This window comes from Branchiostoma lanceolatum, chromosome 4, assembly GCF_035083965.1.
Source record: "Branchiostoma lanceolatum isolate klBraLanc5 chromosome 4, klBraLanc5.hap2, whole genome shotgun sequence".
Taxonomy (NCBI): domain Eukaryota; kingdom Metazoa; phylum Chordata; class Leptocardii; order Amphioxiformes; family Branchiostomatidae; genus Branchiostoma; species Branchiostoma lanceolatum.
In genome coordinates, this window is record NC_089725.1 from 6,166,634 (window position 1) to 6,187,016 (window position 20,383).

General features: G+C 40.0%; 1 protein-coding gene across 3 annotated transcripts in view; it reads right to left on the bottom strand.

The window, feature by feature from the left end:
* LOC136432340 (eIF-2-alpha kinase GCN2-like) overlaps window positions 1–20,383 on the bottom strand; it is a 47,363-nt gene that overhangs the window by 13,581 nt on the left and 13,399 nt on the right. The window contains exons 13-28 of one of the 3 annotated variants that reach the window (XM_066423533.1): window positions 20,091–20,215; window positions 18,565–18,713; window positions 18,266–18,399; window positions 17,479–17,596; window positions 16,568–16,749; window positions 10,817–10,934; window positions 9,938–9,970; window positions 9,122–9,235; window positions 8,574–8,696; window positions 7,624–7,728; window positions 6,889–6,967; window positions 6,287–6,372; window positions 5,276–5,377; window positions 2,210–2,260; window positions 1,156–1,392; window positions 535–610 (exon numbers count right to left, since the gene is read on the bottom strand). In XM_066423533.1, the coding sequence (XP_066279630.1) occupies window positions 535–610; window positions 1,156–1,392; window positions 2,210–2,260; window positions 5,276–5,377; window positions 6,287–6,372; window positions 6,889–6,967; window positions 7,624–7,728; window positions 8,574–8,696; window positions 9,122–9,235; window positions 9,938–9,970; window positions 10,817–10,934; window positions 16,568–16,749; window positions 17,479–17,596; window positions 18,266–18,399; window positions 18,565–18,713; window positions 20,091–20,215 (1,832 nt within the window). Of the gene's footprint in view, window positions 1–534; window positions 611–1,155; window positions 1,393–2,209; window positions 2,261–5,275; window positions 5,378–6,286; window positions 6,373–6,888; window positions 6,968–7,623; window positions 7,729–8,573; window positions 8,697–9,121; window positions 9,236–9,937; window positions 9,971–10,816; window positions 10,935–16,567; window positions 16,753–17,478; window positions 17,597–18,265; window positions 18,400–18,564; window positions 18,714–20,090; window positions 20,216–20,383 lie in introns of all 3 variants that reach the window. The other 2 variants (XM_066423532.1, XM_066423534.1) reach the window with 2 other exon arrangements.

Here is a 20,383-nt window from a genome sequence, read left to right on the forward strand (position 1 = left end):
ATTCAATGTGTGTACTGTATAGTATAGATTGCGTACAGAGTTTTGAATGTGACATAAAGGAAGTATCCATATTTACTACACTCAAACATGCATATTAGTCTATCACATTGCATTACATGTACATGTAGCCATGTAACAGACTGGCCTTTCATCTGACCCCCTGAAAACTTCTAAGATGATTTGGCCTCACAAATTCAATCTGTTGGTTCTCAGACACTTTTATGTGAAGTTTTAGCAAGATGACTTCACTTGGACAGAAAGCTTGCCTGGGTGAAAACTTGCGCCTGGCCCTGTTCACTCCCTGAAACTGAGTGTACCAAATTACTTCGTCTGACTTTCTGTCGATATTCTCTGTTTTCGTGTCGATATTCCAATATCTCATTTCTAGAAATGATTAATCCGAGAACAAAAAAATCATATTGGTGTGCCCTTAAGGATGTCGTAAGATACATGACACTCTTGAGTTACGATACCAGTGAAGCTACCAACATAAAATCTTGTCCCTATAAAAAAAGTATGATGAGTACTACTGACCATGTCTCTGGAATATGGACGCAATCTTATCCTCAACCACACGTTGGACAAGAACAGAAGATGTGGAGAACTGGCCCTGCAAGGAAGTACAGAAAGCAGCTTTAACAAATACACTGCCAAAATATGAACAAATTAACAGCCTTAAAGTTTATTTTTCATGAAAAAAACTCTAATAATTATTGGCCTGGTGGCTGGCCGTTTTTCATTGAGGTCATAAGATAATACATGTACTAGGAAAGAGTCAGACAGAATACAATTAAGATATTATATGAAGTCCTAATAAATCCATAAATAAACGTAAAAAGACATGAAATGACGGCAGCTGTTTTGTTTGAGTGATATTGCATATTTATTGCTTCATGAATCATGACAAAGCCCTTGAATGTATGCATTGTGTCATCTAAAAACTATGATGTAAACGAAAATGTAATTTGTGTACACATGCTTCAAGAAGAGAGAAGAGAATAGATTTTGATAATATAAAGTTTTACACAATGTTCTTTTTCTTGTACTTCAATTATGTTACCTAATGCATTCAGCCCATGTTGGGCATGAATATACAATAAAGTTCATTGTCCTTGTCATTGTTAACATCCACAGAAATAACACTCCAGTAGCTACCTTGTATATGTCCATGTCGAAGGTGTAGTCCGCTATGGCTGTGACGGGCTGGCTGAAGAGCTCAGACATGAGTCTCCTGTAGGCTAGCGACTGTGTGTTGGACAGGGTGTGTCTCAGCACCTCCCCCAGCTGGGAGTCCTCCATCTGCGGAGGGGGGAGGTACTCACTCTGGAGCAGCTCTCGGGCAGTCGGTCTCTTCCCGGGGTCATGGTCCAGCAGCCATCGTGTGATGTGGTGCTAGTTGTTGGAATGAAAGGTTTATTGGTCAGAAATTACCCGTGGAATGGCAGCCAGTGCTGAATTGCTGCAGGGTTCACAATCACATAAAACTGATACACATTTGCTCCACACTTGCACTTTGTGGAACTGTTACAAGGGTCTGGGCGGCTGCCATTCGGCGCCAGCAGGTGACCTCAATACGACCTTCCCTAACCGAATTCAGGTACCCATTTACACCTGGGTGGAGTGAGGAAAGTCGTGTAAAGTGCCTTTCCCAAGGGCACAACATCGAGGCGTATACATGTAGCAGTGGTTTCGAACCCGGGACCTCTCGGTTCTGGGCGAAACACCCTACTGATTGCGCCACACGATGCCACACAATGTTGGAGTGAGGATCTGTCCACATTTGCTGTATTCATTTTGTCACACGTGTCTATTACAGAAACTGTACGTGTGCTTTCCTGATAATGGACAAATCCTGACTGTCCATCTCAATCATCAGTTCAACAAATGGTTAGCAATTGGTGGTTCCACCAATGAGAGAGTGTCTGCATGTCCGTTTCTGATTTGATTTTCTATGTTTTGACAGAGGTTCCTGCATATCCAGTTCCATCAAGTTCAACACAAACATTTCATCTAAATGTACATGAGCTCCTCATTGCATTTTGTTGTCTAATTTGTTTGCCATAGTGCATACATGCAAGTGGCACATATCTAATCAGTTTGAAGGAAGGAACATCATCTTGCAAAACACATTCATGATTAGCATTGAATCCTATAGGATGTGTATGACATGTAAATTGAATTTTAGATATAAGATCAACAGTTTACTGACCTGGCCAGGCATTTGTACTTCATCAAAATCATCTGGAAATTGGACAGATTCCTGTGATGAGAAGAACATAAAACACTCTTTATTATCAAACAGCAATGTAAAAGGATTATTGGTAATACTATACATTGTACATGACTTGTATGAAAATCACTACGTAATGTAATATCGAAATGATTAGAAACACCATTTCATACATTTTTTTCCTATACATAAGTTGCTTTGGAAAGCACACAAGCTATACGATTTTGATTTGAATATTCAGCTTTTTATATTCCAAGTAGCACATGTTTTCCTTACATGCATACACTACAAAAAAAGACATTCTTGTTTTTTCTTGTTTTTTCTTTGTTGAAGAAAAATTATCTTCCAGAAAGAAAATTATTCTGTGTGCAAGAATAAGAACGAATAAGGAAATGTCAGTGAGGACGTAACAAATATAAACTTTTTCTTAGAATATTTTTCTCTGACCAAGTTGTTTTTTCTCACACACATCAACTAGAAACCTCGTAATAAATTTTATTGTTCTTGAAATAGGAATACCTTTCTGTCCTCAAGAATGAATTTCTTACATCTAGAATGAGTTTCTTCCACTGAGAGCGAGGTTCTTGAAATAGGAATACCTTTCTGACCTCAAGAATGAATTTCTTACACCTAGAATGAGTTTCTTGCACTAAGAGTGAGGTTCTTGAAATAGGAATACCTTTCTGTCCTCAAGAATGAATTTCTTACATCTACAATGAGTTTCTTCCACTGAGAGCGAGGTTCTTGAAATAGGAATACCTTTCTGACCTCAAGAATGCATTTCTTACACCTAGAATGAGTTTCTTCCACTGAGAGTGAGGTTCTTGTAATAGGAATACCTTTCTGTCCTCAAGAATGAATTTCTTACACCTAGAATTAGTTTCTTGCACCAAGAGTGAGGTTCTTGTTGTAGGAATACCTTCCTGTCCTCAAGAATAAATTCCTTAAACCTAGAAACAGTTTCTTGAACTAAGATGGGGGTCTTGAATCAAGAATACCATTTAATAAATCAATGATAATATAATGTAAACATGATCCAATCATATTTATTATTATTGATCTAATTGTTTAATACACAGTTTTGGATTTTTCTTTCTAACGCCCATTCTTAACCAACGATTGCAAAGATTAACCAGTTTGCAATACAATTGTTTTGATAAATGTTTCACATTTGATGCTGTGATAAAAGCACATTTTCTCTGTGCTCATACAAATAACTAATTGTCCTTCTAAAATTGTGAGTTCTGCAGTGTTGTAGCTGTCCTTCTTATAATCATTGACTTGTTATTGTTGAAAGATTTTCCAAACTTGAGACGGGGGCATCTTCTTTGGTCCAATAGGTTTCCAAGTCTAGAAAAACACACAAAAACAGATGACGATGAGGATGACTGTCATTTTCCTACATCGCCCCCCTCCCCCTTATACATGCATGGGGATGGGGGCTTGTGCATTTGCTTGAAATATTATACTTACACTTTTTAGAACCTTGTAGGTATTACTGCACTTAACGTACATGTTCTGCAATTACTGGTTGGCATGCAACCACAAACACAACAAAGGTTTCTAAGCCTAGAAAAACACACAAAGACTTAGTGACTGTCATTTCTTATATCGCCCCCCTCCCCCGTATACATGTAGGGGGAGGGGGGGCTTGTGCATTTGCTTGAAAATGATATACTTTAACTTTTTTAGTACCTTTTAGGTATAACTGCACTAAACGTACATGTTCTGCAATTACTGGTTGGCTGTATCATGTAGCCACAAACACAAAACTTAGAGTATCTACTTGGGAAATAAGTTATTTTCATGCAAGACAGGCTATAACATACCTGGAGCATATCTGTTGATGGCGTTGGCCTGAGGAAGCATTTTGGAACTTAAAACAAGTCATCTACGTTGTGTAGTGAGTCCCACATGATACCAAAAAGTGTCCTCACGAAACTAGCCGCATCTTTCCCTATTATTGTAAGATCTAAAGAGCACATCAAGCAAATGCAGCCAGAGCCCATTAACTCAACGGTCCACATTCAAACTGTCTTTACAGCAAAGGATGATGGGAGTATTGAATTAGCATTATTTATTTTCTTATTACAAGAAAAACAATAATTATCTTCTTGAACTTTACAATGTTAAGAAAATAAAGGAAACCATGCAAATTCGAACTTTTATTTCACTTTCCATCTTAAGATAACACAGAAAAGCAGGAATCATCTTTCTTTAACTTTGTGGAAAAGGAATTCGAACAGAAAAACACTTGGGAATTACGTGTTTTACAGTTTCTTGATTTTCTCATTTTTCTTAACTGTATTTGGTCAAGAAAATAACTGAATTTGGTCAAGAAATTACTAAGAATTGCAAGAATCATATTTCTCAGACTTCCTAAATTAAGAAAACAAGAAATGTCAAGAATTTTTTCCTAGTGAAATAAAAGTCTGAAGAAAAATTCATGTATGGCAAGAATAAAAATCTAAAGAGTAAATTCTGTAAAATACTCCATTTGACCAAACAAGAAGCAAATATTGTGTGAAGAATAAGGAAGAAATATTGACTAGCATTTCTAGAATATTCTTGCTTATAAAAAATCATACTAGAAATCCTATCTTCACCTAAGAAAAACAAGAATAAAACTCTTAATGTAAGATCTAACATTCAAAGGTTTTCCGTAAGGTTTCTTGATTTTCTTGAAATTCTTTATGGAAGAAAATCTTTCTCTCAATAAGAAAAATCAAGAAAACAAGAAAAATAAGAAAAAGCATTTTTGGTAGTGTACCAGTTGTTATTTGTGACACCTTATTTCTACAACATCCTCTGTCACTTGTTTTTCATAATGTTAATCTGCTAAAAACTTGATCTTTTTCTCTGTACACACTGCAAAGAATATTCAATGATTTTATTTGTTTTTTGCAGACTGGGCCCGAAAAAACTTGACAGACCTAGAATTGAATGGGGCTATCCAGCTATCTGAAAATTCAATAGATAGATAAATAAATTAAATAAATACTATTAGGGAACAATAGCCTTGTTGAAATAGGGTCCTACATGTACCATTCTCAGGTTGCCAATGATCTGCACCCTCTCCATACCAGTGGTCAGAGGCTGGTAGCACATCTCGAAGAAGATGATCCCAAGACTGTACATGTCCACTTTCTGCAGGAAACCGGAAGTTAAGTACAGAATGATTATGACATATTATACCATCATGTCAAACTATCATGGTTGTACTGTCATTTGCTTGTTTTGTATAACCAGTTAACTGGCACAGGAATTGGGGAAGGAGGCACTCAAGCTAACCGACATCTTTCGCACCGCAATCGTCCTTCAGTAAGACATCTGGAGCCGCATGGTTCACGTTTGGAACGCTTTATTCAGCCTTTTACACAGTTAACTGGCACAGCACACTAGTTTCGTACAGTTTGTACACGCTATGTAAAACTGGACAGTAACTTACTGGACTGTAATCCACCCACACCATGATAGACCCTTACATTATCGATAAGTGCGGTGGGCTCTTTAAGTTTAACATGCTCAAGGTGTGGCTCTCCTCGAATATGGGACCTCTGGCTTTACGCCTCATCCGAGAAGATGTCCCTAACCAAAGCTACATACTCCTTTTCATCCAAGTTAAGTGAGAGAAATAGAAATCAATGTAAAGCACCTTTCCCAAAGGCACATCCTGCTAGGGATTCCAACCCAAAATTTTTAGATTCTGAGTCAACTAGAATTAATAAGTATTTGTGCTACATATACTTCAGGTTTGCCATGTTAGTTTAGCGATTACGTGGTCATTTTATGAATATGAATTGGTATTGAATTTTTCATTTTATTTGACTGAGTTGAATGTGTGATTGTTGTGTGCCGATTTGTTAAAAATAGAGAGAACGCTAGCGACCCAAAAAAAACACCCTTCCCAATGAAATGGTATGGCTACCCTGCGACATCACAAAATCAAGATGGCGGCCACCATACATGCCAACGGATCCAACAAAGGTTTTGCTACACAAACCTGTAACAACCCCAACCATTTTTGCATACAATGTAGCTACTTAGTATGCATACCTGGTTGTATGTTATCTTGGGTGATGGCAGGCAGAGTTCAGGGCTGATGTACAAGGCAGTGCCAACCTTTCCTGTCAAACCACCGCCTGTAAAAACACAACATTTCTAACTGTGACCAGATGAATCTTGCCATTACTGTAAATTCATATATTTTTGCTGGGACTTTAATTCTTGTTGTAATAGGAGGGGAAAGGACTTTTTGGGGGTGTTGCATTAGTTTGTGGTTGAAACAATACAAAACACTTACTTGCAGTGTTGTGATTTTGCAGTGAGAGGTCACACGCAAAAACAAAACCAATGCAACCATTTTCAAGATTGACGGTATTCCTTTTCTAACCAACTGTGGATGAATCAGAATCGTGACAGAAAAAAAGTCACCTACACATGTAAGGCCACACCAATTCACCAAAAATAGTTAGTAATACTCAAGCAACTGGATAAAGTTTTGAAACAGTCAGACGTTTCAGACAGTATCCACTGTCTTTCGTCAGTGACTAACGATAGGACTGAGAACACCAGGTGTGGCCAAAGTCAGTGTTTCTTTCTTGCCTATAGTATAGCCAATAGTAGGCCATGGAAAAAGTTGTCAAAGGTATACTTACTCCCCAAATCACCTGACAGTGAAGATGACCCTGTGATGTCATGTAGAGCCTGGAGGGGGGTCTCCAGAATTTGGTTTCCCTGAAACAGATTTTTTTGTTAATATGACTGTTTCGATTTGATTTGATTTGACTCGGAGAAAGCATTAATAATCGACCTTACTGAGTGTGTACTAGGTGTTTTCCTGGACACGAACCAAACTACACTTCCAATTCTCCAAGTGTCCTATCACACCATTTCTGCCTTACTGTTAGTTACTTCCTGGTAGACCTCCACTCAGCAATATTCACATACAAATGTAACTACAGACGCACCAGGAAACAAACACACACAAACACTGATTACAATACCTCCACAAAACCTTCCTTCTTATGAACTTCCAGGTAAGAGCACACCATTTTAATTTCTTGGTTGACGGAATTAAAAAAAAAATGCTAGATTGGAAAATCAACAGAAAAACAGAATTTCAGAGGAAAGTTTGTACTTTGGTGCACACAATTTCAGCGAGTGAACAGGGTCAGGTGCAAGTTTTCACCCCAGCCTTCTGTTTTCATGATTTTTTTTGTGCTAAAACTTAAAAAAATCCGTTAACCAAGAAATTAAATTGGTGTGGCCTACTAAGAAGATAAAACAGTAAGTAGCCATCATTACTTATAAGCCACTTTATGTGCCAAATAAAGACAGTATACAATGTATATGCATGATTATGATAATGTTGGTGTCACGATGGCCGTTACCTTTCCAAAGGTGTGAGAAGTGGCTAGACCAAAGTCTCCAATCTTCACGTGGTCGTTGGAGTCTAAGAAGATATTGACTGGCTTCAAGTCTCTATGAATCATGCCCTAGTGGGAGGGGTAGACAGTTCATAGTTGGGATGACAGATATTATAGTACATAATATTCATGCAAAGCACTTTAAAATTTGAATAATTGTGAGTTTGTAGTAGATTGACACATGGTTGTTTGTATGACGAGTACAAGATCATAAAAGTGTGCTATCCGAGCTGCAGAACTATTATAATACATGAATGAACTGCTCAGAGTTACTAACAATGATATGAATACCTTATCAAAATGACAATAATCGTAAAACATATCTGAACTGAATGTCTCCATTTACATGTGTATGTGTTTACTTAGCATCTCTTAGACTCACTTCATAGAACATGTACCAGGATTCATGAATCGGGATTCACCAAGGCATTGGATTGATCCCAATTCAATCCACAGAATCCACTCCCTGCATGGGGTTGATAATTTTGTGGATCAGCTCCCCCCCCCCCACAGAGCCGGATTTGATCGTTCATACCAGGCTTCGCAAATCAGGATCAATCTCGAGCTTGAGTGAAGCCCAATTCACAAATCCTGGCATGAAAGGGGTCTAAGTATCAAAAATCAATTTGTGGCTAAGATACTGTACATGCATTCAAGTTTGTGTGATTTTTATTTCCCGCTAAGGCAAAAAAAGAGCGTTTGCAGTGGTTTTAAGTTTGCGGCAGTGCTATAGTCACACACTACTACAGTATTGGACAAAAATGTTTGTGGTGGTTTTGAGTTCGTGGTGAAACGGTCGCCGCAAAAACCATGAATATAAAACCACCGCGAACATTTCTGCATTAACAGTAACCAGTAGTAATAGTTTTCAACACAGATGGGAGGACTTTCATTATACAAGCTGTTCTCTGTACCTGTTCATGAATGTGTGCCAGCCCCTCCAGGGTCTCCCTGAACAGTCTCCACACTCTCTTCTTCTCCTTGTACAGTCCTGCATCGATGATGTTCCTCAGGGTACTCTTATCACAGTACTCCATCTGAGAACAGATAACCAGAATAGACTGATCCTGACTGTCCATCACAATTAGCAGTAACTGTTAAACCAATGATAGTGCAGCAATTAGCGGTTCGACCAATGAGAGAGTGGCTGCCTGTATCCTTACTGTTTCAGTAGGAGGGTATATATACATGTATTTTTACAGAGAGGGGCTGCAAAACCTTCCCTTTTAATGTGCTTGAGGCACCTCCTCAAACATGGGACCCCCATCTTACGTCCCTTCTGAACCCCCATCTTAAGTCCCTTCTGAAAGACAGGTGCAGCCCAAAACATATTGCCCTTCCCAGGATTAAACCAGGTTACCAACTAATTGGAACCAGGAGCTCAACTGTGAGGCTGCTACCAGTTCAGCTACAGGGACATCCCTTGCGTGTTATGTGTACCATGTGAACCTACATCTCATACCTGCATGTACAGGATGGATTTGAAGCATGGCTTCTGTTGGGCAGTATCCACATCATCATCATCGTCCAGGGTCTGTCCTGACTTCTTCTTCTTCTTGTGGCTGCTTTTAACAGCCTACCAGATTACACAAATAACGTTACTCAGCATAATGCTTTTCAAAGGGCTAACAAATATGACAGTACAATAAGACCAGCTTTAAAATAAATCATGGAATGCCATTGTCTATGGTATGTATGGCCTCTGTAAACGATCAAGTGTATCATGAATTGCATTACACTACATGACATGGAAGGTGATTTCATAGAAGAGAGTGAAAGACACAAAAGAGATGAGAAGACACGAATACAAACATACAGTGTACATGTACATGTATAAGAGCATTACACTCACACCTATTTACATAATACATGACTGTATATTTTACTACATTTATTTTACAAGGAAACTGTTATCACTGAATTAACAAAGAGTACCTGTGACTTGACTTGACTTAGCAGCATTTCACATTTCACTCCTATAGCCTGGAGTCTAGCCTTGTTTAAGCTTTGGTCCACTCCCAACTGTCGGTACTCTGGAGTATCAACCGTTGGGGGCGGACCAACGCTTAAACAAGGCTGGACTCCAGGCTATTACTCCTAAAATAGTCTATACTTATCCATACAGAGCTTTTGCACTCTTGCTTAATTGCATGGATGACTTATATATATAGATAGCAAGCTCTCAAATCATGGCTGATGTACATTTTGTACCCAATGCGTTGTCATGTCAGGCTTTGACAGCCTTATACATGTAAGTTATAACACACCCAACACCTACCAGTGACAGTGTGGAAAAGGAGGGCTCAAAGAGCTGGAGGGTGGAAGGAAATACAGGAGAGAGACAACATGTGAACAGAGTGTGGTGTAGAGATAATCAAGTAGACACCAAACACAGCATCAACAGTGATCACTGTAAAAATAGTCTCTGGTACTATTGTGTATGGGAGTGTAACTTTCTGGGAAAGTCTATCCACCCAAGGATGTCCTTGATCCACCTAATAGATGTTTTACCCAACCAATCACTTGGATGAGCCTTTATTTGCATGTACATGTATAGTAGGCAGTTGCTGACACACCTTTTGCAAATTTCTTTCGTCATTCACTATTATGAATTTCTCGCAGATTCTGCCGAATGTATTTTCCCACTGGCTCCCATAAGGTGAGACATAATTGCATACAGTAGGGAATCGAAGACTGAAAATGAGGTTTTATATTATTCTGTGACCTTTGACCTAATTTCCAGTCAGTGTCCACGACATACTGAGAGGGCCCCCTATGCATTACGCTCAAATCAAGACAAGGAAAGGAATTATGCAAAATTTGGTCACCTTGCTACGAATTGCATGCATAAGACAGCATTCCAATTCAAAATAGGCTTACGGAAAAGAGTATTCATACCCTCTACCTAGCATGTGGAAACAAGTGTGGAAACGTACACACACAGACAGACAAACAAACAAACAAACAAACAACGAAACAAAAACAATATCTCCAGTTTCACAGAGGAAATGACCAAAAGCAATGAAATACAGTAACAGATACATTATGTACAATGTAGATCAAGTTCAATGAGCTCTTACACAGGCAGTGTTTTGAATTTTCTTCACTTCACTTCTACCTAGTAAAACAGTATGATACCAAGTTATCTATTTGTTACCTGTGACTCCTGGTCTGACTCGTCATCATCATCATCATCGACACCCACAAAGTCAGGGTTCCTGAAGCTGTGTTCAAACACAACACCATCGGATGAGTCATCAGAGTCCGGGTCTGGTCTGTGGCAAAAACAAAAAAAGAATATGAAACCAAAATCGACGATATCATCAACATAGTATTCCTTATTACCATAGAATCTAGTGATTGCCATAATCAAATGATAATCATACTAGTCATGATCTAATTTGCATAATTCATTAGGGAAATTTATACATAATATGTGATATATGTATCTGGGAAAGAGAGGAACATCGACTGATATTAGTTATGCAAATGAAGACCTAATTTGCCTAAATGATGAGGAAATAGCTGCATAATTCTGCAGATGGTAAATGACACACATTTGCAGCAGTCTAGAGTTAAATAAAATGTGAACATTTTTAAGTATCAATTATGCAAATCAGTACCTTATTTGCAAAATAGATGAGGGAATGCTAGAAGAGTCTTCTTTCATACTTTGAACAACTTGTGTTATTTGGGTGGAGAAAGTGATTGACTGAATAATGATACAATTCATGCAAATGGAGACCTTACTTGCATAATTAACGAGAACCATTTATAATACATCAGTCATAAAGGTTATCATTTGGCAAAGGTATGAGGTCATGGGACTAGTATTTTAAAAGAAGACTGCTCTCTCGTGTTTGACATCCCTGTAGATGCAATGGAACAAGCCATTACCATGGCGATAGTTAGTATCAGCTGTTTGGGTTTACCAGCTCCAGGGACACCAGACCAGCTGAGTGGAACATACCACCACCAAGCCACCCACAGAACAGCCCAAATTCCACTCTGACCTTTAACCCACTGGGAGGACCACAGGAGAGAACACTTTCTCTCATGGCTATCATGCCACTTTTGGCAGGCTGCCTGTTCTAGACATAAGGCACCAAACGTTAAACGTCAACCTCTGCCAAATACAGGCCTTGTTGGCATGCTTGCTATGCCAAAGCGACTTCAAAAGCAAATGTATTATCTTACAAAGATCTACAGAAAACACAAAGTACAAGCTGACATCAATCTGTGAAACGTTGCACCTAGAGATGGTACTGTAAAGGCAGAAATGTTTGCGGTGGTTTTATGTTCGCGGTAAACTTTCAGTGCAAACTTCAAGCCACCGCAAAACTTTTTGCCCACCTATGACTGTAGCGCTAACTATTGCTTCAAACGTGAACTTAAAACCACCGCGAACACTCCATTTTCTCCCTACTGCGAAATAAAAACCACGCAAACTTAAATGTATTTTACAGTATTCTAAATTGCACACGCCCATGTACAGGTGTCCATGCTCCATGACATTGTTATGACCCAGCGAGGAACACCTGTTTCCCAGATCAATTACATCCAGCCAAACAAAGAAACCACATTAAGCTGTCAAGAAAGATTAAAGGCCTCCATGTAAATGCACTGTACAATTCAGATCTTAAGCTTACTCTATAAACAACACTCAGAAGAAGTCTGTGATCGCAAGAACAGATAAAGACCTGTTGGGTTGGCTTAAACCAACTTAGGAGAAATATATAGGGGCTGTGATAAACAAGTTCTAAGGTTATGTATCAACACAAGACTTCCGTTTATGTAATGTAAGAAGAATCGCAAAGAGAGAAATATAAAGAAAACAACGGATTGCTGGCTTTCAAATTGTTTATTTGTTTGTTTGGGTTAAATCAAAGTCAAAACGACACTGTTCACATGTTGCCCTATGCATGAGTAATGTTACATTTGTATGTATGTCCAATAGGGGGAGAGGTAAATGTAACAGAGTGGATCAACATGCTGGGTGGTCGGGTAACCTGCTAGTCACTGCTGTAGGTCCAGGCAGGGCCTTCAGCTAGGCCGGCCGCTGTGGTAGGTTGGTTTGGTGGCCCTGTGGCCTGGCTAGGGGAGCGCGGTGGGTCCTGTTTCTGAATGTGTGGTCTGGGCACTGAGGCAGGCTGGGAAAAGACTGATGTCATACATGTTTGTAGTACTACCAGTGAAGCACACATGGGTGGCCATATAGGACTAATGCCTATGGGGGCAGATGGATATTGTTTGGCCAAAGGATACTGTCCCTTGCCACCGTAGGATCTGCATAGAGATTATTATCTCCATGAAAAGTGGAGATATAGTCTGTGTGTGTGTTTGTGTTTCCGGACTACTGTTAGTCAGCATAACTCAAGAACCTCTAGATAGATTGCGATGATATTTGGTATGTGGGCAGGTGTTGGGAAGCCGAAAGTCAAGGTCGATTTTGGGCCCCCTGGTATGTGAACTTGGTACTGCAGCAGAACATTTTTTGTATCTTTTGACCTGGACGTGCTATGGTCTTGATTTTTTTATAGGACTGCAATACTTATCATCATTTCAAACTGTGAACTGTAAAACATGTATTATAACATGTAATCCTATGGGGCGAAAAAACTCATGAATGAGACCTTAATATGCATTACGGACTGAGGCTTGCTACAACCAACACTGCTATATCATATAGGGCCTGAGATTCCCAGCAGTATTATGGCATTTCTGCCTTGATTATGTAAGCAGACCAATATCTACATAATCTGCATCTTTCATATGAACAATTATTTGCCTACTTTACTTACAGAAACTTTATTTGATTTCTTTAAACCTACTTGTTTATAGATATGCTAACAGTCCAATTGGACATGTCAGAACTACATTTTGTATCAATTCTAGTTTTACATAGCAGTAACTAGACCATTCTCCTATAAATAGCATTCTGTCACTTACATGTGCGAAATACTTAGTATCTGACAGTGTACAGTTGTAAAACAAGTACAACATGGCCATACAATTGTACATCTAACATAGATATACAAGGTACTGCAAATGCATTTAAGTTCGCGTGGTTTTTATTTTGCACTGAGGCAAAAATGGAGTGTTCGCGGTGGTTTTAAGTTCGCGGCAGTGCTATAGTCACATTCTGCTACAGCAAACATACAAAAATGTTTGCGGTGGTATTAAGTTTGCGGTAAAACTGCGAACATAAAACCACCGCAAACAATTCTGCATTTACAGTAGTGTTTCAAACAGTAGACAAAATTCCTCTGATAGAACCCAGACCTGAATCCTAGCTTTTGTTCCTACTGCCGCACTGGTGATGGTTAGGGATGTTAATTAGGACAATAATGACAGTAATTGTAGGTTATGTTACTAGACTATATATGGACATTCTTACTGAAATGATAGGTTTCACAATGGACTACAGAAACTTAAGTAAGTAAAATAATAAATCCCTTGTTGGTTTTCCTTTTGAAAATTAACAAAGTTACAAAGCTTTAGTTGGGAGTCACATGGCAGAGAATGAGGTACATGCTGAGAGTGATTATACCCAAGGTCATAGAGCACACCTGCAGACTGACACTGCTGACCCTGCTGTCAGTCATCCCCTGGTAACCAATCATTAACCTGGAACCGGTAACCTCGTCAAAGGGTAGCTCTGCCTCAGGCACAGTTTGGGGAAAGGTGGATGGTGGGCAACCAGCTGGCAGGAATATTTGCTGAGAACAAAAATGTCACTCAAGTAGGTCTGGTGAAGACCTCTGGCAAAAGACATTCCCAAAGCAAACCAAACGACACCTGATATGGTTCTGACAGAAATGGCCGAACCAAGTTCAAGGTTAAATGCAATGCTCTCCAGAAATCAAGGTGCTAATTTTGTTATATGCTAAAGAGCATTGATTATGCCCGATGTGAAATTTGAGTGGTCTGGTTTGATCATGTAGAATTGAAATGGCTAATTAACCTCTATGAAAAAGGTATGCAAGCCTCCTAGAACGGCCAAGTTTAATAGCTGCTTTTCAATAACATTTCAACACATTCAACTAGTATTCATTTCGAGCGTTTTTACATTTTTCAAATGTTTCTTAGGCCACACCAATGTAATTTCTTGGTTAACGGATTTTTTAAATTCTAGCAACAAAAAATCATGAAAACAGAAGGCCGGGGTGAAAATTCGCACCTGACCCTCCCTGAAACTCTGTGCACCAAAGCACAAAAAACTTTCCTCTGAGATTCTGTTTTCCTGTTGATTTTCCAATCTAGCATTTTTTTCTAAAATTCCGTTAACCAAGAAATTAAAATGGTGTGGCTTTAGCTAATAGTTTATAAACACCAACACTGTAAACATTATCTGTGATCTGGGTTGTGCTATGCAGTACTAACTTTAATCAGTAGGTGGCTACACTTACGATATACAGAAACTGCACTAGTCTATGTGTACAAAAGTCATGTAAAATGTATTAAAACATCCACTACCTGAAAAAACAACTATCACCACATTTGCAGAGTGCGAACATAAAAAACTGTCGGGGGATGCCAAAGTGGGAATTACAAAGTCTATTCTGTAGAATAACTATAGGTGAAAAATAGCCAATATCTATCAAAGCAAGTACTAAGCAGTCATAGCCAAAGCAATAACTATGTGGGTATGTTACAGGAGGAAACATACCTGTAACAAGAGACTGATACAACTGGGTGAACATTGTTGCGACAAGCTCTAAGTGGGTACCCCTGATGACCTGATACAATTTATGCAAATGAGTCATCCTAGCCCTCAACCAGGGCTGTCTCCAGATTTACATTCGTTTCCATCCCACATATTGTTTGGGACTGCCCATGTTGTTAATTTTCACTTACTAAATCTGTCATTCTAAGCTAATGAAAATACATTTTTCTCAATTTCTGGTTCAAATTCTTTGAACGGACGGGGTGAAATTTTTTCTCGTCCCGGGATAGAAGGACAGGTCCTGGAGACAGCCCTGCTGAGAACTTCAGCATGGACCATCTAGCCAAACCATTTAATGTACTTCCAATTCTCCAAGTATCCTTATACACCGCTTCCAGATTACATACTGCAGACACACACTAACAGACAAACATTCAGCAAACAAACACACCAACTGATTACATTTCACAGATCTTCATCTGGTTTACACGAGGCATTTTGAACGACATACATGTATAGGTACAATTGTTGTAGGACAGTGGCCTAGGACAGTTCCCTATCATACACACACAACGACTGTGAAGCCTGCCACGCGCTGCTGCATGCCACAGGGCGTCACACTGTCCTACTTCAGCACAGAAATGGGCTACCCGCCACACCAGTCGGTTAACACAAGGCTAAGCTGTGCCTCAGACCCTGTAGGCGCCACACGACAAACACAGCCACGTGCGTCGTGAGGCCAGTTTACGCGGATAAAAATCTGTACTGCACCATACGTCCATGGTCATGCTACATGTATTAGGACAGATCATTTTTGCCCCGTGTACACCGGCCCTGCCCCAGTGTGCAATGGTCCAAATCCTTCCGTCTGGAGTTGGTGATTCACTACAAATCACCCGGATGGAGGCCTGGCGAACCTCCGTCTTGTATCAGCCATACGGTTATCTACACCATTCACCCGGACGGGAGAACTAGCGCATCCCCATCTTGTATGACAGCCAACGAAAGGGTATGTCACCCCGTAAAAAGGGCAGTATAACCCCGTCGTAGCGAAAGCACATCGACTGATGATATAAACCGGCCCTAAGAAAGGAGGTGTAAAAAACTAATAATTCTCCAAGCAGAGGCTTCGCTAGAGAGGGGTAGTTTTGTCCGGGATTTCTAACGTTAGAAATCCCGGACAAAACTACCCCTTTCGATCGAAGCCTCTGCTTGGAGAATATAGAAGACTCATCAACTCACAGAAATGATGTTCCAAACACATCCTCCTCATCACTGGAGCTGCTCTCCTCCTCGCTGTCCTCCATCCTCCTGCTGCTGGTCAGGTCCACGGACGTGCTCCACTCCACTGAGTCCACCGCGATCTGTGGAGCCAGCTTCTCAATGTCGTCCGACATGCTCATGTGATTCTTCAAGAACATTTCCTGCTGTAGACATACAATTAAAGATCAATCAATCAATCAAACATCAGTAAAGGAGACATAAAAAGAAATGTAAATGCAGAAATTTTCGCGGTGATTTTATGTTGAACTTCGCAGTTTTCACAGTGAAGTCTTTACCGCAAACCATCGTGAAAAGCCGTTTCATTGTGTGACTGTAGCGCTACTATTGTTTCAAACACAAACTCAAAAACACCGCCAACACATTTTCTCCCTGCCACAAAATTAAACCCCGCAAACATTCCTGCGTCTACGGTACTGTAAAATCTTGAAATACGTGCAGTGGTTTTATTTTTCACAGTGTGTCTCCACCACGAAATCATGACACCACAAATGTGTGTGTTTGTGCCACAGTATTGTGTTTCTGCAGCAAACTTTAAACGCTGCAAAAACTTCTTTAATGCGAAATTAAATCTCCGCCGAAAAATAAAGGAATTTACAGTACAATTATACATCTTTCCTTTTTGGTGGAGTTTTTTCCGTAAACTTGATTACAAGAGCCTACGATAGCTTACTATATATAAAGATACATTCTCTCCAAGTAGAGGTTGGTGGGGAAGATTGTGACCTTCTTATCATATGCCCCTTTATTTTCCACGAGCCCCACCGTTGGTGAGTCTGGTGACCTTCTTATCATACTGTAGTGCTTTTTCGGCTGGCCTCAGAGTTGAGTTCCCACTAGCCTCTGCTTGGAGAGTAATAGTACAGACTTGCCTGTTTGTGATTCTTTCCCTGGTCAGTAGGACTCTGGGTAAATTCTGATGATGGAGTGAACCTCCCTGGGTCATCTTCTGAGTCAAGCTCTATCCGCTCAATCCACGAATTATAGTATCTGGAACAAATTTTGGAGGAAAAACAAATAATCTCATTTTCATTGTATAAATATGCTGGTTTTAATTAAATTACATGTAGCAGTCATTCTCAACTGAGGTGAAGCATGAAGTTTTTTTCATGTAGCTATAGTGGTAGTGCAATGTGGTAGAGCTATATAGCTCACGTTTTCAGCCAAGGACAAAGGGTCATCCCTACTCTTTTCAATAAGAGTGTTCGTTTCTTTCATGTGCAGAAGTTTGACGCTTGTTTGAAGCTCCCTCATATGCTTAATATCACCATCAGAAATGGCAAATGCAATACATGTATGTCCAGGCTGCGGCTGATCCTGGGATCAAACCCCTGCCCATGGATCCATGCAATTTTATCCATATGGCAAAACATCGGGAGTGTGTTATCGCCTGCACTACAGGGACATGTCTGAACTAAATGTTATCATGTGCTTCCTTGTAGCTGCAACTTCTACCAAACTAAGACAATAGACAAACAAACTTAATCTGCTGGCACAATGCATGCAGTAGTACTACTGTACTAGCCTACATGTAGTAGAACTGCGTATTGGTACCGGTGCATATATGCTGTAGTACAGAGGATTATTTTGGCAAACAAGACTACATGTATGTAATGTGAGGAAATTTCATGTATAAGAAAATAATAATATCAAGATTACCTGACCACGTTCTCATGGTTGAGTCTTGACAGCAGTTTAACCTCCCGTGTGATCTTCCTGTTGAATGCTTTACTCTTGGGGTCCAGGGGAATACGCTTGATGGCATACATACACCCATCCAGCTTGTTTTTCACCTACAACCAGACATATCATCATAATATGACGTTGAAAAATTTTCATGAATGTGATAAAAAAAACACAACATTACTTTTCCTTGGCCTATAGAGCCTTTCATTTCTATGGTGACATCTATATGGTGACATCTACATGTAGCAACAACGCCCCCTGTCAGAACTCACCTTAATGACATCCCCAAACCCTCCCTTCCCCAGCCACTCCAGCTCCTCAAACTCGTTGTGCAGACGTGACCGTGACTGCCAGGACAGGTCCGACGGGTCCACGAACGAGGTGTCAGCTGGGGAATCCTCCTCCTGCACACCTGGCCCACCTGCCACAATCATGACAACATTTACGTTTTAAAGTAACAATTTGCATAATTATGGGAATTGCTATAAACCCACTCCATTCAATGGTACGACAATTCAGAAATGCAACATACACATGTGTATGTACCTGAGACATTGGACAACTGGGACATTGATGAATAAAAGTTATGCAAATGAAGATCTAATTTGCATAATCAATGAGAAAATACTGTAATTCCATATTGGTACATAACTGGAATGTCATACTTGTTATGTAACAGTGAACATGGTTGAATACAAATTATGAAAATGAGGGTCTGATTTGCATAATAATATATATTTCATGGAGATATGAGGTCTCCGAACTCTTGTTCCTTGCTGTTTCAGTAGGAGGGTAATACATATCTTTACAGGGAAGGGTTGCTAGCACTTCCCCTTTAAACATGCTTGAGGCACCTCCTCAAACAAGGGAACCCCATTTTACGTCCCATCCGAAAGACGGGTGCAGCTTCAACTGAGATGCCCTTCCCAGGATTTGAACTTAGGTCTGCCAGTTACCTACTAATTAGAACCAGGAGCTCAACTGTGAGGTTGCAAAATAACAGTTGAGCTGCAAGGACATGCCTATGTTTTACATTACAAGTACATGTACGTGATTTCTTTTTTAGAAACAAATCCAACGAAGATTTTGAAATGATGAATGTTCATGAGAACACGGGAACCCAAAATGTTTTACTCAGATTGGAAATAATACAACCACAATCCCAGAGGGTTATAGAAAATGCTATCTTTGCATCATGCAAATACCGTTTTAAGCTCAGGTGCTTAATATGATATGCAGATGATCAAAATTCCACAAAGCTAGCATCACACAGTAGGAAAATAAATGTAGCTCGTCTGACATGTCTACAAAGGACAAAGATCTTTGACAGTGTGATTTAATTATTCAGATTTACCACATTTGTGGAAGGATTGACATACATGTGTAACAGGTGAGACTATCACCTTTACAAGATGTCAACCCAGACCAGACTGTAAGGTTTGGACCATCGCATACCGGGGCATGCCCCTACTCTTTTTCGAAAGGTGTGGTGGGTTCTTTAACATGCGTGGGGTGTGGCTCTCCCCAAACATGGGACCTCCATCTAACGTCCTATCCAAGGGACGTGCCTACCTGAAGCTAAGTACTCATTTTACACCTGAGCAGAGTGAGGAAATTTGTGTTCAATGCCTTTCCCAAGGGCACAACGTCCAGACGTATGTCCAGACATGTCTGGGGGCAAGCCGGTATCGAACTTGGGTTCCCTTGTTTGACAGCCGAATGTTCTAGCTGTTACGCAACAAGATGCCACTTAACCACAAATTGTGATGCTCGCTTTACAATTTGTGGACAACCCGACCTTGGTTTGATGGAGCCTGGTTGGTCTCAGCCTGAGTAAGGACATCTGATACAGTGGGTTTCAGGAAAGGATGGTCCAGGAGCTGTTGAGTGGTCCACCTGGCCCTCTCGTCGGTCTCACAGCATCTACGTGGAGTCAAGAACAGGCATTGCTGATTTTGTGATTTAAGGTATTGTTGAAGGGTGGCTGAGGAATTTTGGGAATGTTTTTGAAAAAACCCTTTGTTACATTTTATAAACCTTCCTCAACCTTGATTTTTTTTCAGGTAGTACCTTATAGCAAGGTGATAATCT